This window comes from Gavialis gangeticus, unplaced genomic scaffold, assembly GCF_001723915.1.
Source record: "Gavialis gangeticus isolate Ggan-Ray unplaced genomic scaffold, GavGan_comp1, whole genome shotgun sequence".
Lineage (NCBI taxonomy): Eukaryota > Metazoa > Chordata > Crocodylia > Gavialidae > Gavialis > Gavialis gangeticus.
The window spans coordinates 55050448-55072931 of NW_017729025.1; the positions used below are offsets into that span (position 1 = coordinate 55050448).

At 46.0% G+C, this 22484-nt stretch overlaps 1 protein-coding gene across 1 annotated transcript in view; it reads right to left on the bottom strand.

Annotated features, from left to right (window-relative positions):
* Nucleotides 1-22484, bottom strand: part of TTLL5 (tubulin tyrosine ligase like 5) — a 218412-nt gene that overhangs the window by 136456 nt on the left and 59472 nt on the right. The window contains exons 14-23 of the mRNA XM_019518782.1: nucleotides 22127-22218; nucleotides 19457-19498; nucleotides 13326-13439; nucleotides 12750-12841; nucleotides 12490-12552; nucleotides 11002-11040; nucleotides 9848-10005; nucleotides 8032-8332; nucleotides 2332-2452; nucleotides 510-656 (exon numbers count right to left, since the gene is read on the bottom strand). Of these exons, the coding sequence (XP_019374327.1) occupies nucleotides 510-656; nucleotides 2332-2452; nucleotides 8032-8332; nucleotides 9848-10005; nucleotides 11002-11040; nucleotides 12490-12552; nucleotides 12750-12841; nucleotides 13326-13439; nucleotides 19457-19498; nucleotides 22127-22218 (1169 nt within the window). The remainder of the gene's footprint in view (nucleotides 1-509; nucleotides 657-2331; nucleotides 2453-8031; nucleotides 8333-9847; nucleotides 10006-11001; nucleotides 11041-12489; nucleotides 12553-12749; nucleotides 12842-13325; nucleotides 13440-19456; nucleotides 19499-22126; nucleotides 22219-22484) is intronic.

Sequence of the window (22484 nt, forward strand, 5' to 3'; positions counted from 1 at the left end):
CTAAGAATTTTCACACTAGATTAGACCAACAGGCTGCTTATATTGTAATCCTGTCTAGGATATGGCTAATATCAAATACTTCAGAGGAAGGAGCCAGAAACCCAGTCAAGAACAGTACTGGAGTTACCTACTTCACAGTGACTGCACAAAAATTATGTATAAAAGCTGAATGTCAGCATAAGCATTTTGAACAGTTCACGAGTTTCAGAAATCCAAAAATAATTTGATAGGCAACTGCCAGTATCTGGGAGGCCCATATGGAATGCATTGGCCTGTAATATTCAATGGTTACCAAATCCAGAGAGGCTGCTACTACTGGGGCATGGTGAAGTTGGTCAGTACTGCACTGTAGGGTTAGGAATTCCACCTTGCACTCAGAATACTGAAAAGAACCAGCACTAGCAGCAGTAGTAACAAAACTTTATTACTGAACTGGTCCAAACACCTTAGCCTTCTGCTGAACAGGCTCCTCTACCAAGGACCGAAGAACACAAATAGAAACCACTCACCTTGTTATAACAGACAATGAACTCCCCCAACTGGTGAGCCAGAATGCGCCTACGGTCATTCAGTGCCAGATGCCGACTGGGAAGTAGCATCCTCATGGACTGCTGAAGATTGCTGGCTGCTCGCTTCAAAAAGCGTACCACCAGCTCCTGTCACCAAGGCAGAGAGTCAATAGAGAAATCTAGGTGAGGAAGGGTACAAGATGTAGGACAGAGGGTTGCTAGACCAGCCCATTATTAGTAGAGATAACTATATTATTCTGCAGATGCAAGTGACAGGTAAGAGTACATCTCAGAAAAGAAAGGGAGTGTTTTTTCACCTAACTCCACAATATCCAAAGCTAAAAAGGGAGAAGGATTGTGTCTCACTCCCTGCAGCAGGACAAGAAGGGAAATATTCTGGAAATGGTTGTCCGAGGCAAAACTGGCAAAGGAAGGGATGCAGAAAAATAATTTAACATTAATAATGGAGAGTACCTATCGAGAAAAACATTTTACATGGAGCACTGTCAAAATAATCATGTTGGAAAAGTCTAATGATGAAATTACCTGACACACACAACTGCCTCAAATGGGAGGAGGACCTTGGGGTTCATTCATTACCATGGTGCGAGACCCCATGCCACTCCTGGCGAGAAGCATCATCACATTCTCTGTACTCTCTCTGGCCAGATACTCCCATCTCTGCCACATCATCCCCTCCACCCCTCACCATATTTAGTCTGTGGGGAAGGCAGATGGCAAGCCAGGCCCCAAGCGAAACACCTCCCATGGGTGATCTGAAATCTTTATCTCATCTCCAGATTTGCTTTCAGTTAAGTGCCCCTGCTAGTGCATAAATGAGCTGCCTCAGAGCCAAAGAATTGGATTACATAGCTCGACTCTCACTTCCATTACACTAGGCCGGTTTGATCTGTTATTTTAAACATTATTTTTTTCACAGGACAGCAGACAACATTACTCTCAAAAAGCCTGTTTCAATTTTCCACTTGGAAAGAGCAGGGGTAACATTTTCCACTGAGCCAATTGATTATTCCCGACACACAGTTTTATCTCTGAGCTACACTGGTTGTTTCCTTACAGTCTGGTCTTAAGGAGAAGCCATCTGGACTTGCAGAACACCCGGTATCCTGCATCTTTCTGGAGTGTCGTAGGGAGGGAGAGGAGAGAGTAGCAGACTGAGCTCCTTAAAATGTAGGAAGGTAAGATTTCATTTTACAGCCTGAGGAAGTTAAGGGGTATTCCCCTTAAACAGCTGCATTAGAGAAACACCCTCTCGCAAGGACTCTGGTCTGTTTTTTCTCTTCTCTCTGTTTAGAGAAATGGGAAGATCCCATGAAGTCCAGTTACTTGCAAACGGTGGGTGGAAGAGGGCTAAGTCAGGTGCCTATGAAGTTGGAGTGGATAAATATTCTGTTTCTATGGGAAGATGCTTGGCCCTTTGTGATTCAACAAGAGAATCTAGGCATTAGCAGAACACCTTAGAGGTGACAGCAGCTCAAACATGGGTACATCCATGACTGAGATATGCAGGGAGGAGGCAGCAGAGGCAGGATATGAACTGCATGGAAAGTCAACCATACCCAATTCACTGAGAGCTGTCTGTACTACATCTCACTCAGAAAGATCATCAGTCAACTCTTTTAGCAGCTTCATATACTAAGAACCCAGCACCAGCTTCTAGGCAGAAATGGAAGAGACATGAGTGTAACCTCAAAAACCAGGAGATTTTTTTCCTTGCTCTTCCCAAGGATAGGGACCAGCCTCAGCACCCCCAGAGCAATTTTCCAGCTAGACTTCTGTGGCCTGAAGTAAGACTCCTTACCATTTGCTCATCCTCCTTGGCAGCCCAGGCAGCACTCTGGATATGGTCCCCAGATTCTTTCATCAGGCGCAACTGAACACGCTGCAGGTAGGCAGAGAAAGCCCTGCGAGCCTGCACTTTGCTGTGGAAGCCAAGAGGCACAAACAGCAGTCAGCTCAACAGCACTAGAGAGTAAACTGACAACACCTAGTCCTGCTCCCTAAGAGCCTGACAATGCCCTGAAACATGGAAGATAAAGAATTTTGCCATTTGCAGTGCCAATACCCCTGACAATTGCCAATGCAACTCCATGTGTGGCTAAGGAGAAAAGGGGTAAAGGGAAGGAATATTTCTTTATCCCTCTGTTCTTCTCAACAGACTTTCATTCCACCAGGATAGGGCAGGGGTTCCAGAAGACACTACAGCAGGGGTGGCCAAAATATGGTCCGCAGGCCACATTCAACCCACACCGGTGGCTGCCCAACTATTGATTGCATCTGGCCTACTGTTGCTCCCATGGCACTCCACATGGGGCTAAGCCCTGCCTGCTCCTGCCCAGGGCAGCCTGCTCCCACCCCAGCCTTGGCTCTGGCCCCACCCAGTGCACACATCCTCCCAGTAGGACTGCTCCCATTGTGGCTGCAGCCACTTGGGTACTGCTTGGGTACACCTCCAGTGGCTCCTCCTCCTCCTGCCCTTGCTGCACTGCTTCAGGCAGCAGGTAGCACAGGGAAGGGCAGCAGCTGTGGGGATGCATACCAAGCACCACATGCCCAGCCAAGTAGGGGGAAGTTGCAGCTGGGCAGCACCTGCCCCAGTGTAAGGGGCTGCAGCTCCCATTTACCTTCCATCCATTCCACCCACCTGGTGCAATGAGCAGCCACCTGCAAGCAGCCAGGAGCTGGAGGCAGGAGCCACCCAGCTGCAGCGTCCCCCACACCTGGCTGGGCGTGTGGTGCCTGGCACAGATCCCCATGGCCACCACCCTTCCCTGTGCTACCTGCTACCTGGAGTGGCACAGCTGGGACAGGAAGAGGAGGAGTTGGAGCCGCTGCTAGAGGCAGAGAGAGGCGTGCAGTACCCAAGTAGCTACAACTGCACCAGGAGGGGCCAGGACAGTGGACAGAACACCAGTCTGGATGGAGGTGGGGGATGGACCGCGCCTGCACTGCACCACCTGGACTAGCTCTGTTGCACATGCACCCTTCCCCCCACCAGCCCCCAGCCAGCTCCTGGGACCTAGTATGCAGGCAGCCCCCCCACACTAACACAATACTCAAGAGTGAGACTATTTTGAGTTGTTATGCAATCACTTCTATATACACTACTCACACAAGTCAGGACAAAAATTATTTTTTGAAATAAACTTTAAATATGCTATAGTAGATGAGTGATTTTTAGTATACAATTTTTCTCTGTAATTTATTAAAATTATATCTTCTGAAAGTGTGTGCATGTGACCCTAAACTGCTCACCAAAACTGGTTAAGTGGCCCACCAGTCAAAATAATTGCCCACCCCTGCACTAGAAGGATCACCATATGTTCTCTGAGCAAGGACAACCTCTGGGAACAGGATGTTCTCCTTCCCTTTTCCACAACCTAAGCAGGGGCACACTCAGGTGATCAACCATATGCCAGTAAGTAGCAGCTGAACCAAAATAATCCTAGCCCACTCTTTGGCTCCCTTTGCCTGTCTTTTCAGAAGCATTATGCACACCAGAGCATATATTAAATTGAAGGACTCTAGCTGTAAAGGAAGCTATGCAAATTCCACAAGATGGAAGACAGGATCCCACCCGTCTCGTAGGAAACCTCTGAGAAACAAATGAAGGCATTACATTTCCAAAAGTGAGCTCTTCCTCAGCTGGCCCAGGATTACAGCTCAGGCTCCACTAAGCAAGGCACTGTTCAAGGGGAGAAGGAAGAACTTTCAACAAACCATGCCATGCAGGTGTATGAATAGATAGAGAAGCAGTGGCTGTGTGTCAAGGAGATCAGACTGGCATAGGATTTAGGAGGAATATGCTGTTTCATTCCCACCCCTGTACAATGGCAAGTGTGTTAATGAATGCATGTGTTGGAAGACAGACAACTGCCTGAGGCTATATTCATTGCACTCATTTTTAGCCCAGATTTCATCCATTCTCCAACCTCATGTAGGTTGTCTTTCCTGAGTGTAATCCTCTCCCCAGATATCCCTACTTCCCACTCATGCTACACTTTGTACCTTTTGTCTCCACTCAGAATAGGCTGTCCCCAAATGAACCAGGCACAGTCCTTCCCCTCCTTTTCTTAGGAACACAAGACTGGAAAGGACCTCCCACATTACTGAGTCCAGCCCCTTGCTTTTGCAGGAAAACATATCATATAAATAGTTCCGTCAAGCCAATCAAACTACATCTTGAAACAAGTTAGTTCCCCCACCCTCACCCTACTCCCATTGGAAGGCTGCTCCAGAACACTGTTGCTCTAACAGTTAGGAACCTTCTTTAGATTCCCAAGGTAAATTTATTTGTGGCTAATTTACACTCATTTGTTAAAGTGCCAATATTTTCCAACAGCTTAAAGAACTCTTTCCCTGGTGTTTATCCCTCCTGATGTATATGCAGAAAGCAATCGTATCTCCCTGCAGCCTTCATTTTACTAGGTTAAACAACACACTCTTAATAATAGTCTCCCAGCTCCCATAAAGATCCTTCTCTGTCTGAGTTCATATTTCTTGACTAGGGTGGGAATTATACAGAGCATCCCAGATGAAGATTTAACAGGGCCTTGTCCATTAATATTCCCCTATCTCTACTGGCAATGCCTCTCTTAATATATTCTATGATTGCATTTGCTGCTTTCACAGCTGCACACACCCTGGTGGTCCACAGTCCTCCTCAACTGGCTAGTACATCCAAGTCTTTCTCCTGTTATTTCCATCGGATGAGGTCAATCCCAGCTTATCATATAAATCAGTCCTTAAATGTACAATTTTGGAGTTCGTACTGTTTAATTTTATTTCTATTGCTCCAGTTCTCAAGGTCATCCAATTCTTTCTTTAAGAAAATCTAATCATCCTTGGTACTGACGTTGCCTCCCAACTGTGTATCACCAAAAATTCAATTACAAACCTACATTTTGTGCCAAGACCATTCATAAAAATGTTAAAGAACAGTCCCAAAACTGACTCTTTAGTATCTAAACTATTTTTTCCCATCACCTGATCTCTGACTCTTTCTAGGTACTTACATGGCTATCAGGACTGCAGTAGCTAACTAACTACCTCCTCCCAACAGGTCCTTTTTCAAGTTCCTGGACTCAGGAGCTTGGTCCCCCTTGCTGTATGTGCTGGAAAAGTGCTATGGAAATCACACAAAATAGTGGGGCTAACACAGGCCATTGTATCAGTCTAGATCTGATACAAGATGGCCATTGAAAAAAAAATGAATGCACTGTCCAGATTTATGCCTTTGCTTAATCATTAGCTCTCCTTATTTCTGAAGGCCTCAGGCAGAGCCAAGGAGAATCTATATAGATAAAAGCTAATGGTGGGCTCCAACTGACACTCCCTCTCTTGGGTTTCTCTCACAGGTTCTGGTAAAAGTCTCTGACTACCTTCTTACCCTGCAACAAACTCAGAATACAGAACGACCCTTGTGGTTCTTCAGAGCTCTCTGTTCTAGTTTCCAGTCAGCAGTTCCATCTTTTCTCTTACATAGGGCTAACTCAATTAGAAGGACACTTTGTTGCCATCACAGACAGACAATGAGAGCAGATCCTTCAGAGTGGATCATGGGAACAAAACATTTAATTGACTCTTGCCAGCTGCACACTGAGTTTGGGACCCAAAAGGAGAAAGGATTCAGTACAGGTTCAAAAGTGGGGGCAAACAGATTCTTTTACTGTTGATGGCACATTGAGGGACTCCAATAACTGTCACCCCTCTCAACAAATACTGCTGATGAAGTTTAGTGGTGAGAAGAGAAACTGTTTAGCCAGGCCTAAGGTAGGTCTGCTTTCTTTCAGATGAATTTTTCATGACTGCAGCTCTTCAGGCTCCTAACCTGGCAACCAAACTTTCATCAGTGACAGATCAGACAGGGCTGAGCCCAGCAAAATCTTTATACATGAGATAACTGCATGACTTATGTTCTCTGTGGAGTTCCTTGACTGGGGGGGAAATGCAGGGGAATCCCAACAGGTCTGGGTGCCAAGTAGTACTCTGCGAGGAGCCCCAAACAGAAGCCTACATTTTTGGCAAGATCTGGTCCTATGTGCAAGTGTGGGAGATCAATATCAGGATGTCTACTTTGGAAACCTGTTTCCAAATCTTCTCCATATAGACATCACAGCAGCACACACCTCAGTCAGACCGAGATAACAGAGAGATACAAACTCCTCTTGAAGCTTCCTCATGGCCTCCCAACCTCAACTAAACTGGTCACACAGGGGTCACCAGAGTCTTGCATCTTCTATAAGCTTGGATGGTTTTACGTTAGGCTTGATAAACTATGGAAATGCCTTCTATCCAGATGATGTACAAACACATATATCTGTGTACTACTTCCCCACTGCTCTGTCTACCACAGGGATACATACACCATCTGCCTTTCCTTTATAATCTGCCTCTTAACAAGCTAGTATTCTCTCTCTTCAAAGAGAATGATTATCTTCTTATCTAGTAGGCTCTAGATTGGAGGGTTCCTCAACTATGGCCTCCCACTCCACCCTTTTGTACACAATCATGCTTCACCCCATCCCTCCCAACAGTGGGCAATCAGACTTTCCAACCTCCCATAACCCTCAAATCCCTTATGTTTTCTCTAAGGCCATGGCAATCCACATTTCTGTAGCTACTACTAGGGTTACCAAAATAAAGATTCCTGCTCAAGAACAGAAGCACAAGAACAAGAAAGCTCATTTATGACAGGGAGGTGGGCAACACTGGGGTGTTCCAGTTTCAGCCTTTTTGGCTAGCTTAGTGCCATATTCGATTTGGATCAAATCAGGGACAGTGATTCAATTTGTTGATTCGGATCACTGTCCCAATTCGATCTGGCCAAATCCGAATTTGAAGATTCAGTGCCGATTCAGAGAATCAGCAATTCAGCCATAGACACAGCTTTAAATGTTTTTTTCTACTTAACTCAAGGTACCAGGTGCAGCTTGTGAATGCTGAGATGATGGGGTGGATGGAGCATCCTACAGAAGCACGGGGGTGCCTTTCTGCATGCTCAGTGGCGAACCTGGAAGTGGGCAGAAGTACTTCCGGTCCGCTTCTGGGTCTGCTGCTGAGTGTGCAGGGGACCCCCCTTGCACCCTCCTGGCTTGGTGATCAGCCACAGGGGGATCCCGGGTGCCCCCCAGACCCAGGAGACACCAGTCACCGAGCCAGGAAGTGCTTCTGGTCCACTTCCGGGTCTGCTGCTGAGCGTGCTGGGGACCCCCTGCACTCCCGTGGGATGTTCCATCCACCCCAGCTCCTAGTCCACTGGTCCAAGGATACATCCAAGTAGCAATCCAAGGGGTCAGGCATTCTAGGACTAGTAAGATAAGGGGTCCCTGCAACAGGTTCCATTTTATGCCAACACAGCCTGCAGTTGGGTACATCTGTTGTAGGCTCTCCCACCTCCCCCCGCACACGTACATAATGGGAAACTCTGACTGAAGCCCCCAAGTAGTCCCTACACTAGCTGATAAACTGCTTTAGGATAAACCCACCTAAAGACTCTTACCTTAGATTGCCATTCTCCTGCAGAATCTTTAGCAAGTTAAATCGAGGCTCTGGCTCTACTTTTTGGAGAAGCATTTCTCCCTCGCACCCTCCAACTTTCTGTCCAGGCTCCTTCGGCAATTTTTCTCGGCAAGCAGCTTCCATCAACTCAGATAACTTTGGCTTAGAATTTATCTGCATGTCCATAAGAGAGCCAGCAGCTTCATCTTGAGTTACCTCTAGTTCTTCAACTTCATCTGCCTCTTCCTCCTCTTCACTTTCTGTATCAGACTTGGGCAGCAGCTTTGTCGGTTTGGAAGTCCCTAAAATGGGGAGGAAACCATCTGAGTTGATGTAAAAGGTGCTGGGAGGTAGGAGGAAAAGTATTTTCTGCAATATACCACCCTTTTGATTACTTCCAAAGATTCTGTTCCCAGAAGTTGAAAAGCACCATGTAGGAGACACAGTCCTTGGGCTTCCCTCTTCACCAGATCATCCATTTGAGGATCAAAACAACAACTTATAAACCCTCCCCTTCAACACCAAGAGGTAAGCAAAGGCTAGTATCCTTACTTTATAATGGAAAAAGCAAACAGAGAATGAAATTTGTGACTGAACCTTTAGAGGATGTTGATCATCATAACAGTCAAAGTACTTGAAGTTGTAATACCAAAGGGATGTAGTGGCACGCATATGAGTGGTAAGGCAGTTCAGAATGTGGATGGAATAAAAACCATTAACTTTGATTACAGAGTCTGTCTCCTTTATAAGCATGAACCCCAGGGCCAAAAGCATCTACATACCTGCATTAGAGCTCTTGCAGCTTGCCCGTCTGGGAATGCAACACCACAGGTTCTTTGCTAGCTTGTCTTTACCTACCTGCCCACTAGGCCTGTGCGAAGCAGCTAGTATTCACTTCCAATTTGGCTGATTCAGGGGACAGTGATTTGATTCAGAAATTCAAAGTCACTGGCCCGAATTGATTTAGCCAAACCTGATTCAGAGATTCAATTCCTGCTGAATCTCTGAATCTCCAAATCACACAGGCCCCATCCCCCACCCACTCTCCCAGTCCAGCTCTCAGCACTTCGAAAAAAAGCCCTGACTCAGCAAGTACTGCCCCATACTGTGTGGGGGGCTCTGCACGAGCTCCCCTCCCCCCCCAGAAACCCCCATGGCTGCCCCACCCACACTATCTCCAGCCCTTTAAGAAAAAAACCAAAAACCCCTGGACTCACCATTCCTGCTGGGCAGGGGGGGCAACCCCCCACTCACTGCCCCACACCATGTGGGGGACTCTGCATAAGCCCTCTGAAGCCCTCAGTCCATGGTTTTTCTCAGATTTTTTTTCTTAAAGGGCTGGAGCTGGGCCCAGCAGGGCAGCCATTGGGGAAGCGAGGGAGGGTCAGGGGGCTCATGAGAGATCCCACCATGTGGCGTGGGGCAGAGGGGGGCAGCAGAGATCACCCCCTGACAAGTGGGGCCTTTTTTTAAAGCACCAGGAGTTGGGGTGGGCAGGCTGGGAGAGCAGGCAGGGGATGGGAGCTGGCAGGTAGCCCCAATGACCTTATCCCCACTCCTGAGGCCCCACCCCCCATCCCCTAATTACAAGCTCCAAGTCCACTTGGGTGGGTGGGGACTATCTGAATCAAAGCTCTTGAAATCTTTTCCAATGATTCAGAAAGCTTTGAATCAATTCAGACTTTTTAACTGGTCCCCTAATTCAATTTGGATTCAGAGATTCAGCCACCGAATCAAGCGAAATCTCCTCCAAACTGAATCAGTACCTGAAGCTTCACACAGCCCTACTGCCCACCCATTGTTTCATCTGTGCATACCTGGAGGTCTTGCCCGTGCTGCTCTCATCTTGCCATGACGTCGCCTGCGTTTCCGTACCTCAAGAGACAGGAGCTTCCTCTCGTAAAGGGCAGCATGAAGCTCAGCATTAGAGTCCACAGCTTCTAGCCCCAGATCCACTCCCCAATTAAGACTTGTTCTAGGAAGCATAATATAGACAGCAGCCTCAGTCACCCATTATAGCCTAAGATGCTTACACCTTAGTCTCTCCAATGAACAGTTTACCGCAAACACTGGGGAAATATTTAAGCTCAGCCTAACCTTGCTTTGTGGACTGCCTTAATGTCAGAGAGAAGGGCTTCTTCCCTTGCAAACATAGCATGGGACAGCCTCTCCCCAAGCCACCACAGCAGGAATCATATTTCCACATTGTAAGTGACCCTGCAGCACCATGAGGAGTACGTAGCGATGTGGTGAAGTTGGAGTGTCTGAACTGGATTCCACCTTCCACAAACACAGCTTTCAAACAGCTTTTTATAATATGAAGTCAAGCCCAGAATTTTAGCAGAGTCAAATGGGAAGGAACTTTATGCAAGTTCTACCACAATGTGAGAAAAACCCTAAGATTCATAGTTTTGGGGAAGGCAGGAACATAAATGCATCAGAATGAAGAGCTCCAACATAAAATACCTAAGGGCAACTGGAACACACTCTAGAGATTCCGTATTGATATCCCAGCCTTTGGGATCTACCACAGAAGAAGTATGGGCAAACCAAGTCTGCAAAACTTACTGTTCAAAGGAAGAAAAGTATGGACCATTTTGTCTCATCTGATGAAGTCCATTCATGAACAATAAACAATATCTTCTCATACGCTATAAGTCTCACAGCAGCAAGCCCAAGAGAACAAAAATGAAGACCTTGTCCCCCAACATTTAGCTCTCCAAGTCCAGGGAGGTGTTCAGTTTACACTGTTCACTTTACAGAACTGGTTATGTTGGGGGGTGGATAAGGAGACAGGGAGTGGGCAACTTCAGTCAGTCAGTCAAACTCTTCACACAGAAACCCACCCACTGGAGCTACTAGTTTATGACAGGGATCCCCTGAGTTGATGCCAGAAGAGTCTGAGGTAATGGTAAACAGCAAATGGTAAAGTCCTAACAATACAGGAATTCTTTATTTAAAAGCCACTTACTGGGTTCTTCCAGTAAATAGACCCCTTCTCATCCTTCCCCTGCAAAAGAAAAAAGACCAGAGAGGTAGCATAGCAAATTCATTCTATATAAATGGAAGGTTTTCAAAGACCTCCAAGTCTCTGAGATACAAAAAGTTTACAAAGTTCTTTATGAATCTCATCCCAAAGAAGAAAATGGTCCTGCACAAGGACACCAAACAGCTCTCATTCAATATATCCTTGTTTTCCTCTTGATTCGAAGGATTGGTCATTTACAGCAGTAACTCTCCAGTCCCACAGGCCAGACGAGTGGTGCAGAGTTGGTTGGTGGGCCAGATCCCATGAACGGTCAGCATGTAGGGTCAGTCTGCGGGTTCAATCCAGCATGCCAGCCCAACCCTGCACTGACCCAAGCCCATTTATCTGGATCAAGCAGTGTGCTGCCAACTGGTGCAATCTGGCATGCAGGGCCACATTATCCAGCCTGCAGGACTCCCCTTGGGTCCAGAAATTTGGCAGCAGAGACGAGGCAATTAGCTACTGGTCTGCTGCTGCTGCCAAGTTTGTGGACCCTTGGGAAACCACATGATCCAAAAGACAGTTCCATGGGCCAGACTTGGCCTACAGGCCAGGGGTTGAGCACCCATGATTTAGAGCAAGAGCATAAAACCATTCCTTCAAGCATGAATGCATGTGCTAAAAAACTTAGATTCTAGATGTAGGATTACCTGCTGTAAGTAGTGCCAAATACAATGTCCCCATTGCCCACCCTCACTTTAAGTCAGCTTCCTGTGGAACCCAAGCCTGGGAGAAAAAAAAAAAACACTCTGGAAGGTCTGAACACAGGATGGCTCATGCTATATGCAGTCCTCACAGCAGCAGGGGTTTCTGTATCTACCACAGCTAAGCACAAAGGCAGGACTGCACAACTAGGAGTAGGAGCAGCACTAGAGTCCAAGTGGACTTTTCAGTGCCTGTTCTGCAAGAGGAAAACAACCATGGTGAAATTCTGATTTAAAGCAAGAAAGATAAGGAATCTCTCCAGCACCCACCTCCCGGTGTCTGGATGCTGTGTGGCTTTCAAGACTATCTGTGTATCCCACAATGTCTCCTTCCTTACTCTTAGGCATTCCCATTTACCACACCCTCATCCTTTCTGTGACCAACTCCTGTGCCACTTCCCCACTATGCTGTGCCTCTTCTCTCTCTCTTAGGAGTCAGGATTGCACATATCCAAAGGGGAGCCTCTCCAGATATGAAGGAAAACTTGGAGGGTCTATTTAGAGGGGGAGGTAACTGCATATATGGGCATTCTGGGGGAGCAATGAAGACCTATTTCTATCATTATAGACCACAGCCAGGTGACAGCAGCGTTGAAACTATGAAGGTGTATTCTGAACATGTAGCTGCTGCAGCTATGAAGAGAGAAAATATCATCCTTGTTTCATTTCAGGTCTCCTCTGCCCCTTCCCAGAAGGCATCTCCCTGATCTAACACGCAGTCTCCTACCTGTCCTGAAAGAGCCGTGTGGCTAGCATATAATTCATTGTTGTCTTGTGCTCCAAGAAGGATCTGGAAAGGCCCAAATAGAAGACTAATTAAAGCTCAGACAAACGCAATGAACAAGTAAAATAGCATGCATAGTGGGAAGTCATCCATAAAATATATATATCCTTAATACAAAGAAACTGATAGCCTACTTCATCTTGATAAACATCTTATAACTCCAGCACAGTGCACCAAGGAGATACTTGCTGGAGACTTCTTACCCATAAAGGTCCCATGTTAACAAGGAAGGGAATATCCGGATGAAACCACCTCTCCGCTCATTCTCTTCCTTCACTCGACGCAGAACTTTTATCTGGAATGAGAGAGAAACAAAAACCAGGTGATGCAGACAGATATTAGCACTAGAAGATGAGCTTTGTGGCAAGGCCTGGTTTCTAGAAGACGTCAGCCTTGCAGTCATGGGGCCAATGGCAAACTGACTTAAACAGGTGATGGTTAAATAAGATACATTGGTTAGATATAATATCTGAAGCATCTTATTGCTCTTCAGTGAGTATATACATGCTTACTATAGCTAAGAGCAAGGGCCTTCCAGGGACTGTGCCACTCTTCGCAGTTTTACTGAAAATTAACGATCTTCTAAGCAGTATCCCTAATCACTTCCATGTCCCACTGGGGCCAGACTGCTGATTCCAAAAATCAGCAGATGTATGGTAGCAGTGGCAGTGGCAGTTAATCCAAAATTACTCTGAATAATTAAGCTACTTGTATTCCCTTCTTTCCTGGATACTGTCCCACAGCCAAGATGCATACAAAATGAGTAACAGGACTCTTACCTCCTCCATGGACAGACCCAACATTGAGCTGCCTTGCTTTCCCCCTACTTTTTCCCTGCCTGAGGGCATCAGGCTTTTTATCTCAACATCACTGGCAGACAGAGGACGAGTACGCTGTAGAGACATAGTATAAATCCAGATTTTACTCTTTTCCTTTCTCTTCACTTACTCAAAAAAAAGAAAGAAAGAATTCAAATTCCACCTCCATCCCCAGCACACTCTACTCTCCTGGGCATCACAGCCAGGATTCACACTCCTAGGCTCCAATTATAGCAGGATCCACACCTCTGGGCACTAGTGTTAGGATTCATGTTCCCAGTTCTCAAACACAGTAGACCTCATACCCTAGACATTATTGCCAGCATTCACCCCCCTAGCCCCTGCAAGAAAAAGTATGACACATACACAAAAGGTCCCAAAGCTGGGATTCACACTTCCAGCCCCAGAGCACAGATGTATCTATATGCAAAGGGTGGTAGAGCCAGGATTCATGCTCATGGGCCCCCATCCACAGAAGCACACCCCCCCCAACAGGCACCAAAGTCAAGATGCACCCAATTGCACTGCAGTAGAGCACTACTTTTCCAGTAACTTACAAGTGAAATGAAATTGGAGAGAAGGGTTAGACATTCAGTTCAGTAGCCACACTCATTCCTCAATTCAGTACACTGAAAGATCACAATCTGATTCTCACAATACTCAACAGAAAGATTCTTTATCTGCATGCATACATGCACACCATAGCAAATTCTGTTAGCATTACCACAGACAAGCACAGAAAGCTGAGGAAGACTTAAAACGGGGAAAATCAAGAGGGTTTGAAGACGTTCTACCAAACCAACGGTGAAATTTGATGTACAGTGATAAATTATAAAAACTCCAATTGCAAGCCTAGAGTTCAAAGCATTTCCAAAATAGCAAGATTTTCTTAAAAATGTAACAAAACTCAAATCAGCACAGCTGCACATAATTGATGAATGGTTTATTGGGCTGCCGCTCTAGAAAGCTTTTAGAAGAACTGAACCCAGCACATCTCATACCTCCAGATGACTTTCAAAACCCTGCTTAGCAGAGCAGGGGAAGAAAAATATGACAGAATCTTCAATATGGGCAGGCCTTACGAAAAAACTCATAGGTCATAGACTCAAAAGAAAGAATTTTAAGGATTATTTGAACTGGTAACAAAAGGACAGGATTTCAGTTTGGCTCCCCCAGTAGAAACAGCTAGTACAATAATGGAAGCTGAGGATGTAGCAATTGAAACAAGAATGGATGCTGCATGAGAGGAGACTGGGTTGGGCAATCCACTGTTAATCCACATTGCAAGATCTAGAGGAAAAAGCACTGACATAGAAGTCCCCATTCAAAATGTTTCCTTGAGCCTACTGTAACTCATTATACAAGAAAACCCCCCAAAATGAGATCTGGATGAAGCAGGGAAACCCAAAGCCTGAGTAAACAGAGGGCACAAGAAAATGGGAGAAACAAATACATTAATATCCAAGCAGTTTTGCCATAGGCTGTGGATGATGATGCCTTAGTCTTTCTTTCTTCCTTTAACCTCTGCATCATCAGCCATCAACTCCTTTGTCCCCAGTGTCATCCTTAGTTTTATAAATCTCCTGACATCCACACATTTAAATCCTCCCTGGATTCCAACAATAATACCCATGTAGGGGAGGTAGGCCAGGGTCACTTATCCTCATTAAAGAATGGGAAAGATAACTGACTTAGTCAATACACTTCTATGGCAACAAAACTTGGAAAAGAATTCAAGAATTTCTGCTTTCCACCCATGACCGCAGTCCAAACTATGCTGCTGTTATAGCGCTAGAAAAAAGTAGCTCTTCTTAATAACAGTGAACCCTCTCCCCAACAGCACCCTTCAGTGCTTCGACTCCTGTGTTAATGACTTCAAAAGGTTTTTTGCTTCCTCCTGAATCAAATAGCACCTTTTAAAACTCTGGAGTATTCCATCCTCTTGGATCTATCTCCAAACTATGCAGGTGTCTCTGGGTCCCCTATATCATGGTTAGGCTCCTACTTAATGCTGATGGTTGTCACTACCAAGATTTGTCTGGCCCTGTACAAAGTATCATGATTCAGTTCTGCCCCTTTTCTTTCAGCCTTATCTTCATACTTCGCTTCAGTTAAGACTTATGATAAGGAGCTATATGTATATCCACCCTCCTTTGCCTTTAAAGACTCATTTCTTGACATCTCCTTAATCCATCTTGACCTACCATATTTGCAACTCCATCACTACTTCATTCAGATTAATGTCTCAAGTCCAATAATTGTTTCTTTTCTTGGGTAGGAAAAGAATGTTCCAATCCAAATCCAGTTCCTTGGGCCTTCATTTAGACCTCTTTTGTTTTTGCCATTTGTGACCTTAATAGATTTTCATAGATTTCATAGACATTAGAAGATCATCGACTACAGCCCCCTACCCCAGGGGCAAGAAGTCAGCTAGGGTCAAAGGATCCCAGCAAGATAAACATCCAAACGTTTCCTGAAATAGTCCAGAGTAGGTACCTGCACCACTTCTGGAGGGAGTCTATTCCAGGCCTTGGGGGCTCATACAGTAAAGAAGTTTTTCCTTATGTCCAGCCTAAAACAATCACGGAGGAGTTTATGACCGTTGGTCCTTGTTATCGTTTGGGGTTCTCTGGTGAACAGGAGTTCCCCCATATCCTGATGCACACCCCTTACATATTTATAGGCAGCCACCAGATCCCCCCCGAGCCTGCGCTTTTCCAAGCTGAAGAGTCCCACGGCTCTCAGCCTCTCATCATAAGGCCTATTCTCTTGCCCTCTGATCATGCACGTGGCTCTCCTCTGGACTCTCTCAAGCTTCTTCACATCCTTCTTAAATTGTGGAGCCCAGAATTGGATGCAGTATTCCAGCTGTGGCCTCATCAAGGCCGAGTACAGCGGGAGGATAACATCCTGGGATTTACTTGAGAAGCATCTATGGATGCAAGCCAGAGTTTTGTTTGCTTTACCAGCTGCAACATCACATTGGTGGCTCATGTTCATCTTGGGGTCAATCATGACCCCCAAGTCTCTTTCAGATGTGGTGCTAGCAGGCATAGCACTACCAAGCCTATAAGCATGCTGTGGGGGGTTTTTTTCCCCCTGAGGTGGTACCTTGCATTTTTTGGTACTGAACATCATCAGGTTTATATCTGCCTACTTACTAAGCTTATCCAAGTAAGCCTGGATCACTAACCTATCCTCAGGTGTGCATGCTATGCCCCAAAGTTTAGTGTCATCAGTGAACTTGGCCAGTGCGCTTCTGACACCAACGTCCACATTGCTGATAAAGATGTTGAAGAGAACTGGTCCAAGGACAGAGCCTTGGGGGACACCATTGGTCACAGAGCACCATGATGATTCGCATTCATCAACTACTACTCTCTGGGTGTGACCTCGGAGCCAATTTCCCAGCCATCAGATTGTGGTGTAGCCAAGGCCAGATTTGGCCAATTTTTGCATAAGGAGATCATGAGACCAGATCAAAGGCTTTTTTAAAGTCCAGATATATGATGTCAATCTCTTCTCCCTTGTCCAGGTGATGCATCACCTGGTCATAGAAGGAGATGAGATTGGTCAAGCAAGATCTACCCACAACACACCCAGGCTGGCTGTGTCTCAGGATGTTGCCATCAGCCAACTTATCAAGAAGGGTCTCTTTGATCATTTTCTCCAGAATCTTACCAGGGATTGAGGTCAAGCTGATTGGCCTGTAATTCCCGGGATCTACTTTCTGCCCTTATAGTTTCATAGTTTCATAGATTTAGGGTCGGAAGGGACCTAGTAGATCTTCTAGCCCGACCCCCCGCCAGGGCAGGAGAACAACAAAACCCCAAAACAAGAAACGGGACTCAAATGAGTCCAGCCAGGTAGGCATCCAGCCTCTTCTTAAAGATACCCAGGGTAGGGGCCAGCACCACTTCCCTTGGAAGTTGGTTCCAGCTCCTAGCCGCCCTAACTGTGAAGCAGTTTTTGCGGATATCCAATCTATACCTCCTCTCCATCAACTTGTGCCCATTACTCCTTGTTATGCCAGCGGGCGCTAGGGGAAACAGCGACTCCCCCAAACCCTTCTGGTCCCCCCTAGTGAGTTTATAGACGGTCACCAGGTCCCCCCTCAGCCTTCTCTTGTGGAGGCTGAATAGGTTCAGGTCCCGCAGTCTCTCACTGTAGGGTCTGCCCTGTTGTCCCCGGATCATGCGGGTGGCCCTCCTCTGGACCCTCTCCATGTTGTCCACATCCCTCTTGAAATGGGGCGCACAGAACTGGACACAATACTCCAGCTGTGGCCTGACCAGCGTCGCGTAGAGGGGGAGGATCACCTCCTTGGCTCTACTCGAGATGCACCTGTGGATGCACGACAAGGTCCGGTTAGCCCTGCCAACCATGACCTCGCATTGTCGGCCCATGTTCATCTTGGAGTCAATAATGACTCCAAGATCTCTTTCTGCCTCCGTGCTCTCAAGTAGGGAGTTCCCCATTGTGTAAGTGTGCTGCTGGTTCCTACTGCCCAAGTGCAGCACCCTGCACTTGTCCGTATTGAAACGCATCCTGTTCCTGTTAGCCCACCCCTGTAACCTATCCAGATCCCTCTGCAATCTCTCCCTCCCTGCTAGCGTGCTCACCTCCCCCCAAATTTTGGTGTCATCAGCGAATTTAAACAGGTTACTTTCCACCCCATCATCCAGATCGCTGATGAAGAAATTGAACAGCGCAGGCCCCAGGACCGAGCCCTGGGGGACTCCGCTACCCACCTCCCCCCAGGTCGAGTATGACCCATCCACCACCACCCTCTGAGTGCGACCCCTCAGCCAATCTGCAATCCATCTGACTGTGTAGGCATCTATGCCACAGTCGCCTAGTTTTTTAACTAGGATGGGGTGAGAGACGGTGTCAAAGGCCTTGCTGAAGTCCAGAAAGACTACATCCACCGCGACACCTGCATCCATGGCCTTTGTGACCTGATCGTAGAAGGCAATCAGGTTGGTCTGACATGATCTCCCCCTAATAAATCCATGCTGATTGCCCCTGAGCATCATTTCTGATGCCGGCCCATCACAAATGTGCTCCTTGATGATCTTCTCAAAGAGTTTCCCCAGGATTGAGGTAAGACTGACGGGCCTATAGTTGCCCGGGTCCTCCCTCTTCCCCTTCTTGAAGATGGGGACCACATTTGCTACCTTCCAATCATCTGGCACCTGGCCCAAGCACCACGATCGCTCATAGAGCCGTGCCAGGGGCCCTGCAATAACCCCAGCTAGCTCCCTCAACACCCTGGGGTGGAGAGCATCCGGACCCGCTGACTTGAATGCGTCCAGCCCCTCCAGAAGCTCTCTAACCCGGTCCTCCCCAGCCTGAGGTCTGAAGGCGATCCCCTCGAGTCCATCTTCCTTGAAGATGGGTAGAACATTGACCTTCTTCCAGTCTTCAGGTAGTTCACCTGAGCGCCACAAATTTTCGAATATTTTTGCCAAAGGTTGGGCTATGACACCTGCCAGCTCCTTGAGTACTCTAGGGTGTAATCTGTCAGGACCAATCCAAAACTCCTTTTCTCCATTCACATCTGTGACACCAAATCCATTTGCTGCTCCCTCCATTGTCTTGCCTCTACTTTACTACTGTGGTTTCTTCTTTATGGCATTCTTAAAGCCAGGTCTCCAGGCAACAGTATGTACACATTCTGTTGCTACCATCTTGTAAGTTACAGACAAATAACTATCACTATCCTCATCCTTAATACCTGCACCTGTTTGTTTAATTTCAAATACAGTTTAGAAATACCATTGCACTAAAGCCCTTGAGAGACTTGGCTCAGTTGAACTAGTCTCATCAGACATGACCTACTTATTTTAAATAATCTGGCTATTATTGGTACAAAATCTTCTCTCATTCAGCTCGAGCCATCTGCAATAGTTGTGCCGTATCTCTCCATTTCTATTCAAATCTCAGATTAAAAATGTTTTTCTCCTCTGAATATCGTTACCTGGATTACTTATTGTCCACAATGTGGTTCATCTGTATTAAAAGCATTAGATAAAATTTAAAACTGGATCTTTATCAGTGGTAAATAAAACTAAATAAAGCGCAATACTTACCAACTTCGTGTTTGTTGGCCGAGGCTGTGCAGAGACAGGTCGCTAAAAGAAACAGACAAACGGAATAAAAATCTCATTCTTCCAACACACCTTCACCCCTCCCAGCATGCTGCTTTGAGGAAGTAATGGGTGCCCTGTAGTGAAAGGCATAACCAAAGTCCAGGCTGACTGCTAGAAGCTCCCATTATGCTACTGAAGATATTGACCTGAGCAAATTACATTCTACTCTTTGAACCCACAGCAGTCAACTGAACTTTTAGACTAATGCTCAGATATTTAGAGCTTTCTGGGTACATGCACAATCCTCAAGGTGGAGGCAAAAGACATGCAAATTAAAAGGAACTTACCTAAATTGTTAAAACCAAAATTATCTACATATGTTTTTCTTGCATTAACATTTAACCAGCAATTTATGGGAGCAGATCATCAATGCTCTCAAGCTGAACTGTTCTGAGATAAGGGAAAACCTCAGTAGGGAAACCTCCAAGGGGCCCAGAAGCCATTTGATTTAAATTCCCCAAAGATATTCCAGTTCTGATGGTGAAATGGGACTCTGTTCAACATTCCTTTACAGATGCAGAAATAGTAAAAAGCAGTACATCACAAAGCAGTCTGTGAGAGTACATAAGCCTCCTGGTTGGTGCTTATGCAAGTCCAGCTCAGTAGTGTGGGTTGGGGGGGCTGAGAATTAGGAATAAGCAGAAATAAGCATCTGCATAATAACAGAGATTCTTCTTGCTTTTGGCTGTCATCAGGCTGCCACCCTCTTTGATACTGAGGAAAAGCAAAGGGCTTGCAACATTATCCTCAACTGATCCATTTGTCAGTTCCACGAAGCACCATTCTTTAATCAAAGACTGTGGGTCCTTGATGACTCAGGACTCACTGAAAAGATTCCAACCCCATCAGCAGTTATTTAAGAAAGGATGCAGAAAATTGCTCCATTTCTCTGGAAATTATCAGTGCTCCGTGTCTCAACCCAAAGAAATCACACAACAAATTGGCAGTACAGTTTGGAGAGACCCAGGGGACAGAAGCCATCTTTAACCATCCCCAGATCAACAACTCTAATTTCATGATTTGTTCCCAACAAACAGAGTCTTGCCCATGATTCATGGTCACATACACAAAACAATTCAAACCTCAAAAAAGAACTGAAAATGTCTCAGAATTCCCTTTACAATAGAGAATGAGTGGAAGAGTTGAAGATGGAGCAGAAATCAATGTCAAAGAGCCTCCCAAAAATAGCAAGCCAAAAATGTTCTGGGTTACTAAAGAAAACCCTGTTCTCACCTCTGTCCCCTGTAAAGCCCAGAAAATCCTGCTGATTTTCCTTGCTCATTTCCTATATGGCTCATCTCAGCAAGCAGAGCACAAGCTGAGATTCCATCATAAAGAAAGGACACTGCTATTTCATGACCAGTGTTTAGTATTCAATCTCTCTACTTTTTAGTTGGCCCAAAAATTACTCTTTATAGTTCTATGAGAAATCCCCTGTGTAAGTCAAGAGCTACTGAAAACCTGGTGTTTGATTTTTCCATTTCTCTTTACTATGAGTTCAGGAAAATGTGTTCAAGAAAATTGAATGAACAGCAAAGTCTGGTCTAGCTGCTCCAGGGAAAAGAAGTTACTTACCTTATAACTCGTTTTCTGAATATGTTCCCACTGGTAGAGATGTACACTACTAATTGGCCCCCACAGTGGGGTTTTACAGAAGCAACATCACAGAAAGAAGCAGCACTGCACTGCTCCTTCAAAATAGATATAGATCCTCATGACCTTCAGCCTCCATCTATTGAACTAGAGCCTCAGCCAGGTATTCCTGTGTCTCACTTCATAAACTAATTTCACCCTCAGGGTGATTCCACATCCAGACTTTGTTTCTGCAGAATTTTGAGAGATGCAATTTATTACAACTGATGCTGTGTCGTCTGATCATGACACTGTTGGTGTTCACCTAGTGAAACAAGGAATTATTTCCAACAGTCCTACCTGGGCTCTAGTCACACAGCCATGCCACAGGAAAGGCAACTTTCAGCAGCATGGTGGCCACCTGTAGGCAGCTCAGAAACATCCACTGGCCTCTAAAAAGAAAGAAGTCGTTGAACTCACAACCAGTGCAAATTATCTGCCAGGCAAAAAATACCCTTGAAAATACAAATGGAAGCAGGGGAGCTCTCTGCCATTTGCCGGGAGCTCAATATCCCACAAATATTTATTCCAACTGGCTGGGAGAAAGAGGTGAGGGAAAGCTGCAATTCAAAACTAGCACTGAGCAAGCACTTCAAAGGGCAAGGGCAATCACTGCATGCCACATGAGGCCCAGTCTGAAGGGATCAAGAGAAAGGAAAGGAATAAAAATCAAGAGCAAAAGGAAAAGAGGCTATAGTTACAAGTGTAAAAGCTCCTTCCCCACAGGAAGAGGACTTCCATTCAAAAAAAAAAACACAAAAAAAAAAACCATGGGGTTCCTGAAACTAGTCAGTCACCCATGATGAAGGTGGCTGGGACACCCATAGTCCAGCTGCATCCCAGGCATCTTCTCCTTCAGGAATCCTAGGAAACCTCACTCACTTGCAGGCTCCTTCACATTTGAGCCAAACCAAATAAGTTGCTTTCTTGATATTCAAGTGAGAGCTGCAGCATCAAGTCCTGGTTTTCTGAACTCACCTGAGACTTCTGAAAGGGATTTCTTCTGGCAGACTCAGATGAATGATAGGGTGCCCGGCTTGACCGCTGGCCTGGATCCTGGCATACAAAGCCTGGATGAGAAAGGAAAGTCATATAGAATCATAGAAGTAGGGTTGGAAGGGACCTTATAGATCTTCAAGTCCCACCCCCTGCCTGGGCAGGAGAAAAAACTGGGCTCATAGATTCATAGATTCATAGATTAAGGGTCGGAAGGGACCTAGTAGATCTTCTAGCCCGACCCCCCGCCAGGGCGGGAGAACAACAAAAACCCCAAAAAGAGAAATGGGACTCAAACGAGTCCAGCTAGGTGGGCATCCAGCCTCTTCTTAAAGACCCC